General features: G+C 34.2%; 1 protein-coding gene across 3 annotated transcripts; it reads right to left on the bottom strand.

Moving 5' to 3' along the window:
* Positions 1–9,534: 9,534 nt before the first annotated feature.
* Positions 9,535–16,680, bottom strand: LOC121969553 (CBL-interacting protein kinase 32-like). Of its 3 annotated transcripts, none has more exons than XM_042519701.1 (15): positions 16,347–16,680; positions 15,572–15,806; positions 14,030–14,092; positions 13,432–13,503; positions 13,081–13,209; positions 12,932–13,012; positions 11,503–11,556; positions 11,290–11,415; positions 11,130–11,219; positions 10,765–10,887; positions 10,551–10,658; positions 10,250–10,363; positions 10,074–10,130; positions 9,907–9,981; positions 9,535–9,815 (listed from the first exon to the last, which is right to left on the bottom strand). In XM_042519701.1, the coding sequence occupies exons 2-15, from the start codon at positions 15,752–15,754 to the stop codon at positions 9,732–9,734; spliced, it is 1,359 nt and encodes a 452-aa protein (XP_042375635.1). In that variant the 5' UTR covers positions 15,755–15,806; positions 16,347–16,680; the 3' UTR covers positions 9,535–9,731. The 3 variants fall into 3 exon arrangements, with proteins under 3 accessions (XP_042375635.1, XP_042375636.1, XP_042375637.1); XM_042519702.1 differs by having other exon boundaries at positions 13,102–13,209; positions 16,347–16,676; XM_042519703.1 differs by lacking the exon at positions 15,572–15,806 and having other exon boundaries at positions 16,347–16,678.
* Positions 16,681–17,532: the final 852 nt, after the last annotated feature.

Genomic DNA, 17,532 nt, shown 5'->3' with positions numbered 1-17,532 from the left:
GTAGTCAGTACAAATCGAACAACCTTAAACGGTCCTATTCAATACACACATAGTGTACTAGTGTAATTTTATAGCCAAAATAGACTAATATCAAATTATACTACAACCATTCCAATGGTTTGTCCCAATCGATCATGGTTGTGAGCTATTATTTATAATTTATAAGGAACCGATAATATGATCTTCTGTGTGACACCACACACCATATTATCTACAATATAAATTAAATGGGCAACTGTATTTACATATATATAAATATAAAATACAGGTATTTGACAAAAGTGATTCTCATTTCAAAATATTTCAAAACAGATGTTCATACAAAAGCTAAGCTTTTATAGTATACATCCCAACATGGCTATGATAAAGTCTATTCAGATTCTCTTATCCATTGCAACTCATTTTGATTATGAAGTGTAACAAATAGATGTCAAGACAACATTTCTTAATGGAAATCTTGATGAAAGCATTTATATGGTGCAACCAGATGGTTCTATCCAAAACGATCAAGAGCATAAAGTATGCAAAATGAAAAAGTCTATTTATGGACTTAAGTAGGCATCTAGGTCTTGGAACATTAGATTTGATCAAGCTGTGAAAGATTATGATTTCGATCAAAATTTTGATGAGCCTTGTGTCTATAAGAAAATTTTAGATGACAATGTGATTTTTCTCATGTTATATGTGGATGACATCCTACTAATTGGGAATAATATAGGGGTGATGACATATGCTAAGAAATGGTTGGCTCAACAATTTGACATGAAGAACTTGGGAAAAGCAACTTATGTTCTAGGTATCCAAATTTTTCAGGATAGAAGAACAAGCGAATTGCTTTATCTCAATCTTCATATATTGATAAAATATTGGTGAGGTATGTAATGCAAAATTCCAAGAAAGGCCAAACACCTTTTAGGCATAAAATTCACTTGTCACGGGAGAATAATCCCAAGAATCCAAGTAACGTGGAATACATGAACGAGTTTCCTATGCTTCGGTTATAGGAAGTATCATTTATGCTATGCTATGAACTCGACCAAATATTTGTTATGTTATTGGGATTGTTAGTAGATATCAGTTAAACCCAGGACCGGAGCACTGGATTGCTGTAAAGAATATTCTCAAGTATCTTCGCAAAACTAGAGGATATATGTTGGTTTATTCTGCTTCAGAGTTGGCACCTATGGATTATATTGATTCTGATTTTCAAGTTGATAGAGACTCTCATAAGTCTACATCAGGATCTGTATTCACATTAGGTAGTGGTACCATTGTTTAGAGAAGTATCAAGCAATCTTGCATTGTTGATTCCATTATGGAAGTGGAGTATGTGGCGGTTTGTGAAGCAGCGAAAGAAGTCATTTGGTTGAAAAAGTTTTTGCACAGTCTTAAGGTTGTTCCTTCTGCATCAAAGGTCATTACTTTGTATTGTAATAATAGTGGTGCAGTTACAAATACAAAAGAGTCCAAAAACCATCAATGTGGAAAGCACATTGAACGAAAGTATCATCCACTGAGGAATATTGTTCAACGAGGAGAAGTGATAGTGTGTAAGATAGCATCTACTAAAAATATTGGTGATCCTTTTACTAAACGCTTAACTGCGAGAGCTTTTGAGAAACATATTCAAAATATGAGTGTACTAGACATATCTCATTTACTCCAAGGCAAGTGGGAGAATAATGTTTGATAATATAGTGCTCATCGAGTACTTTTGTTATGACATTTTGAAATTAAAATAATTTTTATTTATTTATTTAAATAATTTTTTTTAGCATTGTATATGTCCATTGGATTATTGTATTATTATAAATTGAGCGTTTAAGTCGTTAAATATGAAAAGATTCAATTTGTAATTCAGTTTAAACAATTTATTATATCCACGATGGGTAAATAAATAAGGGCATTATTTTGACAAGATCATCTCAATTTTATTGAAGTTTATCTTTGGCTTGATAATAAAATTAGGGATGCATTTGGTTGTATTGGACTGGACCACGTGAGATTTGAATTTGATTCGACCATACTAATTCAAATTCACTTGATTGTCATACGTACCACCTCAATCTTAAGCGGATAATGAACTTTGATTATTAACTTGAAGTTCTTTGAGATATCAATGGGTGAGATCAGACTATTGGTCAATATCTCGATGTTTTGGGAATTAAAGTGAAATAACAAAGAACATATATTCGCAATATGGAATCCATCACCTTGTCAATAGGTATGATCATGAACTCACAAGTTCTTCTAAACGGTAGTAAAATCTGAGCCTAGTAATTCAACATTCTTGTTGAATTTATTATATGATGCGATCACATGGGACTGTCAAAGAGAAGACGAGGGTTGAATAGTTATGAATATCTAATAGGGGCAATATGAAAATGATACTCTATTTTAGATGTTCTAATTGATCGATGGGGATGATATGTTGGGTCGATCAATTAGAGGATATGATTATTTATTTTAGGCTTCAGTGATTTCAATTAAATTAAGAGTGCAATCTTATTCTTTTAGTAGAGTAGAATAAAATTAATAAATTATCTTGATTAATTATGAGTTGATTAGATCAAATTAATTTATTGGAGTTTAGTTTAATTGGGTCTGATAAGTAAGGTTCCTTTGGTAGCTCGAATATTAACTTGGATAAATTATATAAATGAGTCATAATTTATGAAATTTGTAGGAATAAATTAATTGGATAATTATATCATTATCTATAGAAAGTTTATATCAGATTCTTCCATATGATAAGATATGATACGATTTGATAATCCATTAATTTAAGTAAAAGAGATAATTATATATCTTAATTTGTAATTATCTCATCTTTCTGGGCTACTTTATAAATAACGTAGTTGAATAAAAAGTTGTGATCACACACACATAATAATCCTATATTTGAGTTTGAAAGAACATCGGAGAAGGCTTCAAGATTTGAAACGTAGATCCAGTGCAAAGAAGAATTGTTAAAGTACGCTTCATATCTAATTTTTTTTTGTATGTTATGATTAATTATTCAATACGTAGAACAATTATGATCCTATGAAATAAAGATTATTTGAATAGCAAGAAACTAATTTTATGATTTGATATTTTTGACCTTAGCTTTCAAACCTTCTAATAATTCTTTAATAATCTGTAAATCTGTCCAACTCGGCTTGTCCTGAGGCTTTAAAACAAAAATGGATTAATAGTTGTGGATGTTATTAATCTAAGATTATTAAATTGCAAGATGATTTGTACACTTATTTACAGCTAAATTTATTAATATATGTGAATTTTAATATGGTCCCGTTCACTTCAGTCATTAATATATGTGAATTTTATGGTGACGGTAAATAACTTAATCCATAATTTATCTCTGTTTATACATAATCCGTGGACGGACGGTAAAAAATATATGAGATGGGATGAACGTAATCATTTTTATGTATATTTATGACTCTGTTAAATTAATATTACATTTTACCATGAAATCTTATATGAGATCATCATAGTCAATTTGAGAGAACTGACAGGACAAATTTTTAGTTTATATTTTATCTTGTATGTAATTTGAACTTATCGTCTTTAAGATCTTTAAGATTTTATTTATAATATATATATATATATATATATATATATATATATATTCGATCCTGCACGACGCACAGTAGTCAACTGTGCGCGTATCAACTTTGTTTTTTTTTTCTTTTTAATTATTTTTTAAAATTTTGAATTAAAAAAATAGTTAAAATATTTTTTAAGATTTTATTTCGATGTTTCTCAATTGGATTATAATTTGTAAACTATTTTTTTTAAAATTTTACCTTTAGAATTTAGACTTCCTAATTGAGTTATAGTATTTACTAAAAAGAAAAATTAAAAATGAAATAAATTTAAATATTTATGAAGTATTGTAATATGTTTAAGGGATATATTCATAAATTAGGGATTTATAGAAAAAATATTAATTTTTTAAAATTCAAAATATAGCAAAAAGTAATTAAAAAAACAAGTCTAATATGCTGCGCGCATACAGTTACCGTAGGCCCACTTGTCTAGGCCTGCGACCCTGGCAGGTCAGCCCGCGACGAGCTTGGGTTGGCCCATGGATTGAGAAACACATTTAAACTAAGTTTTATATCAATTTATTATTTTTTGTTATAATTTTAAAATAAAAATAGTACTTTTCATCCCACGTAAGTACTTGTTTGTGTTCATTTTTATGGATATATTTGATTGATGAAACCTTTCCAAAGTAAAACGTTAGATATGAAATATTTTTTTTAAAAAAAATTGATGGACCCACGGGTTGGCCCGCCAAATTCACAACTCGTCTTGGATTGGTTTAGGTTGGAAATTTTCTAACCTATCAAGTTGATAGGTCGGCCCGCCCCGCCCCGCCATATGGTTGGCCCGCCACGGGCTGACTTGCCCTACTACGGATTAACTCGTCTGACAGCTCTACCTGTGCGCAACGACAAGCATAGCATCTCACGAGATTTTTTTTCTTTTATTTTTCTTTTATCTGCCCTGTCATTTGATATTTCCTTTTATTTTCGAAAACCTAACTTTTCAGTGACGTCATTCCTGCAACACCGATCCCGCCTCGACAATCCTCTCTCATCGATCCCCGCTGTCTTTTGTCGCTGTTGCCGCTGTCTGTCGAGAGACGTCTTCTTCGCTCTCTGATCCTCGCAGTCCTCGCCTCGGTGTTCCTCGCTCGCCGATCCCCACTGTCTTTCGTCGATGCCACCACTGTCTATCGAGAGCCACCGACGCCACACCATCCCTACCGATGTCCTTCTCCATGAGACCCCTCCCTATTTTGCTACTTTTAGCAACAGCTCATTTTCTAATAGCAAAATTTTTTCTTGCAACATAATCTTGTTGTGCCTATCCTCTTCACTCTGATATAGCCTCCTGCATGTTGCTCATACTCTCGGTCAAGGACTCTTTCACACTCTTTAGTTCTTCATATTCTTTCGATAATGACTTCAACAAACCTTCCAACCTTCGGCTTTCCAACTTTGCATCATCAAAAGTGTTTTTAAGGTCTAAGACAAAATTAAGAAGATGAACTAATTTATTAATTTGAACTTCTGACATGGGAATCCCTTCAACTACTTGAGAAGCTTTATCAATCCATTCTCCATTATTCTCCATATGCCTATGTTTCTCTTCACGTGAATACGCTCTATATCATCCATTAGCATTTCCTCACTCTGCTTTGAAGCATTAAGTAAAGCTACTAATCCTGCTATCTTATCCTCAGACTCTTGATGCAAATTCAGCAAGTCGATCTTGTACAGTTTGATTTTTGAATGGGCTTCCAGAAGATTCCATTCAAGTTTAGCTTTATCTAAACGCAAGACAAACACCTCTGGCACATCTGATGTTTTTTTTTCTAGGTCACCGTGGTTTGAGGACTTAATAGGGCATCCAAGTATTTCCCATATGTAGCATAAAAGAAAATTTTCTTGTACAAATGTTGCTCCGCAGTGGATGAGTATTAAATTTATTTTTTAAGTATTTTTCTTTTTCTTTCTCTTTCAAAAGCTATTGTGCTAAAAAGGGATTACCAATAACAAAATATGATCAGGAGATGAAAAGGTTGGGGTTGCATATGTTATTTCGCTTACAAATAATTGAGACATGAGAGGTTGAAGGTATTTAGTGAATCTTGTTGGTGTTAAGCTGAAGGTATTTAGATTTCCCATATGTTTTCAACGTGAGATTTTATTTACAACCTTGTAATCTCAACTATTGTTAGGGCTGCTGTTAAAATTGTTTTACAAAGTGTTAACTGTATATGGAGCTACTTCTCTTGGGATAGCCTCTCTAATCATGTAACTATATTGTATTTTGCTAGACTCATGTAAACTAGTAGAAGAGTCTTCTTTTCAATGTGAATGACTCTCATTGTGGTATAAATTAGACGGTTTCGAATTCTTAATGCTTTCTTGATTTTGATATTTAGCAAGTAGAATGACCTTCATCCTTCATTCTGTTGATAATTTCCAATATTTTTATTGATTTAGCACTTGCATAAATCTGTGTGTGATGCTGGTGTAAGAAAATAGCAAGCTTTTAAGTTTGAATCGGTGAGATGCATATGCTTTCAATTTGATGTTATAAGAGTATGTAGATTTAATTCTTAATTTTCTTAGATGAGGATGAATGTTGTTAGTTGTTAGCTCCTTGTGTTGAACGTCTGTCGAGACATTATTTTACTGCTGTCAACCGATCAAAAATCAATCATCCAAGACTTTGAAGAAGCATTTCTGAGAAGAAGCATTGTAATTTAATGATATTTATCAAGAAGCATAACAAATGTATTTCTCACTTGCATTGTTAATAGTTGTAGACTTTGTATCATTAACAAATATTTGTACTTTTAGCTCAAGTGGAAATAAGTGGAAATGACCAGTAAATACTTATTATTGTTAGCATTTTCACGATTAAATGATCAAATTATCCATTTAACAAACACACGAGACATAGTGGAAAGATAATTTATTATGCATGTCCCTTCAGATAACATGGACTTGTTATATATTGCATTATTGAATTGTCTACCAAATCTAACCACTATGCCTATCATTTAGGTTTTCAATTCAGACCTTATTTAAAGAGGCACATGTTACTGGAAATGTCGATTTCATATTCATAAATTTATACATGTTTTGAATACTAAGTTGGTATATGTTAGTCATTATTAAAAAAATTTATCTACTATTCGATAGTAATGTTGTATATGTTAGTCATTATTAAAAAAAATTATCTACTATTCGATAGTAATGTTGTACTCCTGGGGTGCCTTGAACCAGTTAATTTATCTCTTCTTGTTGCAGGATGATTACTCTAACTGATGAGCTTACTGTAGCAAAGCTGCAACATATTCACGCAAGTTGACTCGGTGAAGATTTCGCTGTGCTATGCTTGCAATACAAAGAATGTCAGTGTCGGACTAGAGAATGGGTCCTGGCGTTAGCCCTCCGACGCTTAAGTCAGTAATCAGAATAATAGGAAAGATGGCAAGAAATTGTAGCAACAACCAAAGCTCTACTGCAAATAACGTATATCACATATCTTCGTCGGTGCATGGACTCCCCCTTTATATAATGCTCCGGTATGGGACGCACACGTTTCTTCAGGCACGTACACGTTTTTCCAACTGTCTTATGAAAAGATATATCAAAAAAGTACCTCTGATGTCATATCTTAACAGGGCGTACAAATCCCTGTTATAACAGTAGAATCTTCCGTCGTACACTTTGCCGATAGCCCATGCCCTGTTGTCAGCGACACTAATTCCCAAAAGGATACGATGAACTGAGTGAGGGGTCACATTGTTTAGCCGAGCGGGGGAGCGGCTCGGCCAGGACTCCCCCTAGTCGCTCAAATATGTTCTCCTCCACGGTCGCTCTGTTCAGTAGGTCGTCCATTGCTCGGCCTGACAGGCGGTCCGACCGGGTTAGCCTCCACAGTCATGCGACTCAATAGGTCATCCATTGCCTGGCCGAACAGGCGGTACGGTTGGGCTAGCATTCATTTGGTTTGTTGTGAGCATCTAATGTCCTTTGTTATGCTCGGATAAGTGATTCGCTCGGATGGGCCTCCAAGCCGCTCGATCCATTGCCACCGGCTCGGCCAACTTCGGTGGCCCGTTAATTTTCTTCCTTTGACCATATTGATTTTGATCTCTATGTCAACCACATTTCCTACCTTTGACTCATCTTTGGTATACCCTTTTTACCACCGCATCAAAATATATATATATATATATATATATATATATATATAGATATATATATATATATAATCTGGTGCAACAACTCCTAAAATATGTGGCAAAAAGGTGAAATTGCTCGCCTCCAGCGCTCTCGTCGCACCCGACCCAAGACCATCACGAGGGAGGAAAATCACAGCATCCTGAGCGAGCATGTGGCAGGTGGGTGAGTTGCAGAGGGACCAGAGATTTACGCCCTAACTACCCTGAGTTTTGATCCCGTGATCTTATATGATAAATATCCTATCATATACCAACTCGGATGACCTATGGGATCAACAACTCCTAAAATATGAAATAGATAGAAAAGTGCACGGATGCAATTTATTTTCCTATGTAGTTTTAGTTCTACAACAGATTACTTATAAATGTGTGAATTATATTTAAAATTATATCGCAAAGGAAATTTAATTAATGATACCCAAAACATAGTGGGTGTTTTTGTCAATATTTAAATATATGGAAATAGTAAACAAGTTCAGTAATTACTAATCATATTTAAAATAAAGTTTTCGTTTTATAAATATAAATGGAAATTTTAACAATCATATAAATTGTAACATATATTTTCTTGGACCATTAATGAGTCAAACTTACGTGGAAGAGGGAGAATAATTAGAGCAAAATATCAAGAAGGAATAATGACAAGAACTATTTTGCTTACCAGAGTAACTATGACATCAGATTTTCTGTCCTAGGATGGATTAGATCATATTTCAAAGATATAATGTGTATTACGAGAATATCATGATTGTCTGATTGACAAAGAGATATAGGAATCTTGGGATAGAGATCTAATCTCGTGAACTACAAGGCAAATTAGCTATCAAAATTAAGAATGAGATCCTCTGGACCATCTTTCTTAGTCTGCTCTTAGACCAAGAAAGATAGATTGGTGGGAGATAATGACCCTCACATGTTAAACATGTGGAAAATCAGACCCTCTGTTCTAAGATTCCCGTGTCTTCATGTCTCCTTGTCGATCAGATGGTCATGACATCTTCGTGATATGTACTGTATTCTTTAGATATAATTTAGTTCATTCGATCGACAAGGGGACATGAGGATATGGAAATCTTGAGACAAAAGATCTGATCTCAACAATTGAGAGTCATTACCTCCTACCAATACAAATGTTAGACCAAGAGATGATCTAATATTTACGAACTAGAGGATCCTTATAAATTTGATGGTCCAATATTTACGGACTAGAGGATCTCTATAAATTTTGCTACTAATTTAAAGATCGAATTCAATTTATTTTCATTGCCAAATTAGCAATCGAAATTTTATCAGTTATTAATTAATGATAGAATTAAAATTATTAAAATTTAATCTTTAATTAATAACAGAATATTAGTGAACGAAATTTAATTCCGTTGCAACAATTTTCTTATAGTGATGTGTCCTTTATTTATACTCTAGGCACAATTACTCTAATATTTATTTTACCGAATCAAATTATTTAATATTCATTACATATAATTTAACTAAAAATTAATATTTTTGGGAATTTTAATAATGCATAATGAGCAATTGATTTATCATTAATAAAAAAATATTTTGTCATAAACGATATAAATTTTATGATAAACTGCATAAAATCTGATTCTAAACTATTAATTAAAATCTATAATGAGAAGGTTGCATATTTTTTTTTTCCTCTTCCTTTATTGTGACCAGGATTACAGGATTCAAACGAGAAAAACAGTTCCAATTTAGCAAATACCTTATAGATTCATGGACATCTGATAAAATTGGAACAGAAAACAAACAATTATCAGTGGCTTAACAGAATAAAGGATTTTATCAAAAAAAAAAAAACAGAATAAAGGAATCACAACTCACTCCGATGTCAAATAAAATGGGCAAACATAGAAGCAAAATAGAGAAAATTCATATAACAAGCACTCTAGAATGAGATTCATCTGTATTATATGGAGTTATTGAGGCTTCAAGCATCTTGCTCTTGCTGTTGTGCTGCCTCCTCAGATATCCAAACTACCTCCTTGAGGCTGTTAGACAGATTCTTATAGAACTGCAGTGAAAAATTCATATTATTAGAGTAATTATATGGGCAAAATAATTTTTTGGCTAACCAAATGAGTAGTTTGGGTTTCATTTAATACCTTGTGGAATTCCAGAGTGTCGCCTTTAGCTTTTCGTACCTCTACCATATGGAGTGATGGAGCCACTTGAAATACCTAAATTTCCATGGAACACAGTTAACAAAAAGAATTTGAATGTTCTTCAGGAAAAGAGGGGAAAAGAAATTATATTCATGTGACAATTGTACCTCAGTAGCAACTTTGAGATTTCCTTTCCTCCCGGCTTTTGCATTTTCCAGCTTCATCTGAACAATAAAAAGAATGGTCATATTTCAAGGTCATTTTCTTCAGTGATGAACACTGGTTCTAAAAGGTTCATGTAGAAGATTACAAGTATGCCATTTCAAATTTCTAACTATAAGACCTTGTAATTCTTTTTCTGAACATCAAATCCAAGTGGCCTTGCGGCTTCCTCAATCTTACTGACAATGTCATTGGCTGGGCATGTCGATGTGAACCTCGTTACCCTTTTGAATTCCTGTAATAACGCAAAGCTACAATTGAGATAAAAATGTCTAGTGCAAGTAAATGTGGGCAACTTGATACAGTGTAAATTGGATCAAACAGCATAAGCCTTATTAAGCTTTCAAATACACCAAAAACAGGACAGTCATAAGTTGAATGAAAGTTATGCAACACCAACGAAACAAATTCCATATCAAAACCTGTTCTGCATCGAACAAATTGCCAAGATCTAGCCCCTTCGACATGGAGATCAGTTCAAAGGCATTCATCATTGTTGGTTTCTCTTCTTTTTCTTTTACATGGTGTTCCTGTAATAAAGACCCAACCATATTTTGTAAAAACATAAATGTCATATCTGACTTTGACTGAGAAAGAATGAACATTATGCTAGAACTGTTGGCGATTTTTTTTTACTTCAGAATCCATGAAAACAGCGTGCACATCATCCAAATTTGCTTCATATGTCTCCTCAAACACAGGGGGTTTATAGCCTTTCTTGAACCATTCATTCTTCAATATCTCAGAAACTGTTATACGCTGTCATTCAAGTCACGTATAATGTTGTCAATCTAGTAAATTGAAAAATAGTTGTCAGCTAAGCTAACTAAAAAGTCGACAAAATCTGTTCTGTGTAAAGAAACATATAAAAGTATTACAAATTTGTTAGTTCAAAAGAGGTTCGACGATAAGCAATCCTTCATAGTTTCCTATACTTTGGATGCTTAGTTTACTCAAGAACCACTATAACCTAAAGTTCAGGGTTGAGAAAGATGACTTACTGTCATTGGATTTGGATCTAGGATTCTTGTCAATAAGATCTTGGCTTCCAAAGAAAACCAGGTTGGGAATGTAAATTCAGCAGCTGAAATCTGCAAGAAGATCAGAATCCACAACCATGCAAAGGAATACAATACTTGAATGCAGTAATGAAAAGCTTACTTTATTGTACAAGGTTATAAGATTAGAATCCTCAAAAGGCAAGTACCCTGCTAGCAGTACAAATAGAATGACCCCACAAGACCATAAATCTGCAGTTGCTCCATCATAACCTCTATCATTTAGAACCTAATGAATTTAACTGGTTATATACAGTATTTCTCCTTAAAACTAGGGCACAATAGCAACAAAAAAGAAAGTCAAAGTTGTCTGCACCTCTGGAGCGACATAGTTTGGAGTACCACAGGCAGTATGAAGCAGGCCATCACCCTGGAATTAACACCATTGCAACTTCAAATTTAAAAGTAGGATAAAAACTGAATCCAAAAGGATCTACCAACATATGAGGTGTAGCCTATTGCAGATGAATACAACTCACCAAAGAAGAATAATGAAACACAAAATAGTTCATGCAAAAACTAGACCCCTGATTGTCTAACAAAAGGACAGAATGCAAAAAACTTCGATGTCATTGTTTCATTCCTATTCATACAGAATGCATGCTAAATACCATCAAAACTGTGAAATAATTTATCTACTAAAATTAATAATTTTATGTTTGTCTTCACTTGATTAGTGATCAATGGAGTGTTTCTTCATTTTAGGTAAGCAATATATCATTTTGAATTCATGATTGAGGGCTTACACTTATTGATAGAATAGCTCATTTCCATTCTGAATGTACATACAGACATACAGTAGATCTTCATACTCTCACAATTCCATGAAGTTGAAGGATCAAATTAATGTTCTATGACATAGATTATAACATGTGTATGCCCTTACAATTTATATCCGCCCAAATTTTTTAAAAACAATTAATATATGCAGACCATGATTACATGATTCAAATATTGCATCTATTTAAAATCAGAAAATAGTTATCAAAAATTAACTTGTAACTGTTAGATTACCCTGGCTTGCTGAGATAATGCACTTAAGCCATTTGTTGGATTTTAGCTTCTTTTTGGTGGACTGACATGTAATTTGTTAACATGCGGATTTATGCCGTTAAGAAGCAAACCCGTTGGTGATCTAATTAATAGCTATTGGGTTTTTATTAATGGATGTGGGATTTAGATGTGTAGAACCCTCTAGCCGCTCCGTTATTATTGATGGGTTGATAACGGATGCGGGTCCATAGTATATATGGGTTTGACCATTCTCTTTGCTCCCATTGGTGAAGAGATTTTGAAGCTGTCAACCTAATTCCTCTGGAAGACCAGTCCCCTTCTTCTTCGGCAGGATTTCGGGTTCAAGAGTACCACATGAAGAATAATGGCAATTCCGTTGCATTCATGTTCTTTGTAAATTTTAGTTATGTATTTATTTTTATGCCGTAGATTGATGAAACTAGATCCTTGTTTTGTATTTCCTATATCTAAGTTCTTGTATGCTTTTAGAATTCATGCGGCTTAGGATTTACAAGATTTAACACTTCATACTCACAATTCTGTGAAGTTGAAGGATCAAATTAATGTTCTATGAAATAGATTATAACATCTGTATGCCCTTACAATTTACATCCACTCAATTTTTTAAAAAACAATTATTATATACAGACAATGATTACATGATTCAAATATTGCATCTATTTAAAATCAGAAAATAGTTATAAAAAATTAACTTATGACTGTTAGATTACCCTGACTTGCTGAGATAATGCACTTAAGCCAAAGTCTGAAATTTTCAAGTTCCCATAAGCATCAAGTAACAAGTTCTCTGGCTGAAAATTTGCAAAGTATTGATAAAATAATGTAATAGTTCATTTGAATTATCATAAAATCACGATACCTCAAGCAGTATATGATGTACCTTCAGATCACGGTGGTAAACTCCCCTGCTATGACAATAATCAACAGCATTAATTAGTTGTTGGAAATATTTCCGGGCCTCGCTCTCCCTCATCCTACCATGGTTTATCTTCATGGTTGGGTTTTAGAAACATTAGCAGATAAAAAAATTAAGACAATATAGCAGATATTGTTCAGATAAATATACACCTGTGCATGTACATGTGCATTGTAAGTATTTTACAAAGAAGACAATCCTTAGTGCCTAATTAGATAAAATGCATATCATGGTTTCCTTTGGCTTTTTCCATTTCCATTTGAAAGAGAGAAACGTATCAAAGTTCTGTCTTACTATTTTATCTAACAGCTCTCCTCCTGTAACGAATTCAAGTACAATGAAAATTTTTGTTTTGCTCCCCATCACCTGAATTAGAGAAACAAACATTAGCTAACAAATCAATTAGTAATGACACTTCAAAAATAGATGCTAATATAAATTTCTAGTTCAAACATTTTTTCAAATCTATATAAACAAGCTCACATTTGTTTAAGCAGTGTTAGATGTGCAAAGAGAAGAAAATCAACAAAGGCATAATAATATCATCGCACCAATAGTACCAACGTTGGTGGATATCAAGAGATCTACATAAGTTAACATTTTGGGATGAAATGGACTCTCTCAAGATTTTTTTTATAGGAAATGTAAATGTTAATTACTAAAACAAAAGAAGTGTACATGGATAACATCACAATCACAGTACTGACTTCCTTTCTAATCTACTCCCATAAATCTCTCAAGCTTTAATAGTATGGATGAACCATAGACATAATTGAGAGATCACACCATATACATATTGCATAACTGCAGACACAATATCTTAGACATAATTTTATAATGTTACTTCATAAGTAAAAAAAACAGATATTATGGAAAGACTTTAGAAGACGACCTCATAGATTCGAACAACATTAGGATGCTTTATTAACTTCATAGTGGAAATTTCCCGCTGAATCTGCATATGCAGAACTTGACATTAGTAGAAAGATAACTATGAGACAAAGGGATTGGTATAGTCTTAAAGTAATACAAATATGAGTAGAGAATAAAAAAAACATGAGACACACATAATCGGTTCAAGTTTTAGATAAGACTAATCTATCTTAAATTGCACCAACAGCTGAGGATCTATATTCATTTTTAATTCTTCCTTGCCAATAAAAAGCTATAGTCGGCCAAACTTTAAATTCACAGGTGTTGCAATTCTTAGCTGAAGATATCAGTGTTCAAGTTCTCATGCTTATTATCATATTCAATAAGAAAATGAGGTAACTTTGAGCAAGGTTAAATTACGTCAAAGATTGATATACCACTTAGCACTTTTGAAGGTGGCAGATGGATTCAGAGGTCATTTGGAGATGGGATATGAATATAAATTTCCTGTTGAAATTAACTTATCCCATGCTCCTGGTGGTGGCAGAGCTTGTTTGGCAATCTTTCTCACAAATTACAGGTAAGGTAATAACTTGGTTACTTTTACATGACAAGTTAAACACAAGGTGAAATCTAAAAAAGAAAAGGGTTCAACCAGAAGATTATTCTTGTGTGCTGTGTGGAGGCCATGTGGATGAAACTGGTCCACATTTGTTTTTCTCCTGCATAAACAGAAGGTGTGGGCTGGATGTTGATTCGCTTAATCTTCTCAATTGGACTTCAAAGTTCTCCTTCGACGAAGGGCTGGGAAGTTGATGTTCAGTGCTTGACAAGGAGGCAAAGAATCTATAACTGTATTGTGCATCCATGGCTATATATAGTTTGGCTCACTTGTTGCAGTAGTATTTCCCATTTAACCAATCCAAATTTGACAAGCATGCTTTGGTTCTGGGCTGAATTGATAGAATTGTGGTCCGCAAGAGTACCTGCTTGTGCAAAGATCACATATATAGAGCAGTTAAGGCAGCTAGGAAGCTAGTTTAGTAGTAACTTTAAGCTTCTGTTTGGAAATCTAAATATGTGCTATATATGTGGAGGTCTCTTGTGTGTATTGGTGAATCTCCTGTGCAAAACTGGTCGGTGATGAAATCTAGTGACAAGTGCACATGGTATAGTGATAGTCAAAGACAAGGTTGGTAGATGGTTTCAATATCAGAGTGGTGTCAATACCGGTTTCCTCATCTTAGGTGTAGGCGAGTAGCAAGGGTTGAGTACTCATCTTGTATACCTCCATGTAGTTAGTGAAGTATTGGGTGCACAACCAGCCCAATCAAAATCCTTTTTATTTAAAAAAAAAAAAAACTTAGCACTTTACATTAGCAGATTTTATTACTAGTATTTTGGTTGTTTGGTATTTCACCTCCGAGCACAGTTCAGCTCTATTAACTTTAGAAAAATGAAAACCTATCCACTTGTGTATGAAATAAATAAATATATATATATATATATATATAGATGCAGCATTTTGAATCTCAAATTGTGAATATGATTTAGAAGACACCTGTTCTACTAGCTTGTGCTTCAGCACCTTCTCTTTGTCAAGGATCTTGATAGCAACAGGTTCCCCGGTCTCAATGTTCTTTGCAAACCTAACTTTTGCAAATGTCCCTTCCCCAATTGTGCGTCCGAGCTCATATTTACCCACATGACGCTTTACCTTACTTTTACTCGTTCCACTTTCCATTCTATAGTTTATTTGATAAGCACCCAAACTATGATTGGTATGCTTCACCAGTCTGTTAATATAGAAATTTCAGTTGAAATTGAAGTTAGATGGTAGAAATAGAATGTTTTATGTTTAAAAAATTTAACAGCATTAACAGTTCTTGTCCATTGGTAAAAGTTAAAGAAAGAGATCATGAACTTTTAGGCAGCATGATTGTGGTAGAAGTCTGAGGCTGCATAATTAGAAAGCTCACTCATCTCGAAACAAAATTCCACAGTTGCGAAGCAAATTTGTTATATTTCAATACCAAAAGCCCACAGTGCTATAGAGATGCATTCCCAAATAGCTTTAGTTAGGAAACAGATTGTAAAGCTAGTAAATAAGACAAATCCCACGACTGGTTACAACAACAGCACGGAGGCAAAACTACATAAACACACACAAACAAAAAGGGGGGAAAGAAATTATTAGCCACCAAAAAGAAGAAATACGAAAGACGAAAACCCCAAAAGCGTCTTAAATCTCATTAAAAACAGAGAAAGTTTTTATCTTTGCAACAAGAGTAATCCATCGATCATCCACTTACAATAGAGGGGATTAGGGAACCGACCTTTGAATCCAGCGATGCGGCACTTTTGTTGGATCAAGTATGCGGGTCTAGGAGACTCTGCAGCAGAAATTGATGAGGGGGCGGCGGGGGCGGCAGAGTGGAAACACAAAGGAAACCGATGGGTGTGCAAGTGGTACAACAGCAACAGCGGCTATTGATGGCAACAGAGGTGAAGGCGAAGGATGTGGTGGCCATTGAATCGCACATAGAACAAGTAAAGCTGCGTCGTTGTGTGCCACCATTTCACTCACAGTAATCGCTGCGTGCCAAGGAATGCGAACCTCCTTTTTACAGTCACTGAGCCTTCGTCGTCGTCTCTTGTCCTCTTTCACAGCGGCTCCTACAAAACCACGTGAAACGAAATTCAGTTCCTCCACAAACCACTAAAAATCAAAAGCCGTCTTCTATTTTTATTTTTAATCTTAAAAAAAAACCCTCTTATGATAAATACCTTTTAATTATCCAATTCGAATCATCTATCCCTAAATTTCTCTATCCCCATATTTTCTACCGATCGGACGAATCAGATTATATCTTAAAATATCATGACATCCTTAAAATGTGTACACTATCTTCATGATGTGCACGACATCTTTGAAATATATTCTGATCCGTTCGATCGACAAATGTACTCTGATCCGACCGATCGATAAGGGGATAAGGGGACACAAAAACATAGAAATTTGGGGACAAGGATCCGAATGTTTTCTATTAACGTTTTATTCCTCAATATTTTAAAAAATAACATTTAGCCTTTTTACCAAAAGTAAAAAACAATAAGAAATCTTATAAAAGATAATTGTACCCTTTCTTTTATTTTTTTTTATCATTTTTAATAATAATCTTAGTAGAAAAAAAATATATTGAATTATCATTATATTTTTTTAATAAAAATACTCATAAAATTCATATATGTACTGATCATGTCCGAACGTTGAATCAACGGACGCTGGGCACGTGGCGCTCTCCGAGTCGCCGATGTAGATCTCCGGCTAGTCTCACGAAGCTCCGGCGAACCTGCACAGAAGTCGAGCCGGGAAGGGGTTCCCGGCGGCGACCCTCCGACGCTCAAGTCAGGCAAGCAAGCAGTGAAAAGAGTGGCTCCAAAGGTCTTGAACGCGTACCTCTGGCGAAGTCTGCGGCTCTTTATATAGAGCGGTGAAAGAGCTTCTACACGCCCACCGAG

Source organism: Zingiber officinale, chromosome 4A (assembly GCF_018446385.1).
Source record: "Zingiber officinale cultivar Zhangliang chromosome 4A, Zo_v1.1, whole genome shotgun sequence".
In the NCBI taxonomy this organism is placed as follows: Eukaryota; Viridiplantae; Streptophyta; class Magnoliopsida; order Zingiberales; family Zingiberaceae; genus Zingiber; species Zingiber officinale.
Note: the sequence above shows the minus strand (reverse complement) of the source record. Positions and strands in the feature narration are given on the sequence as shown.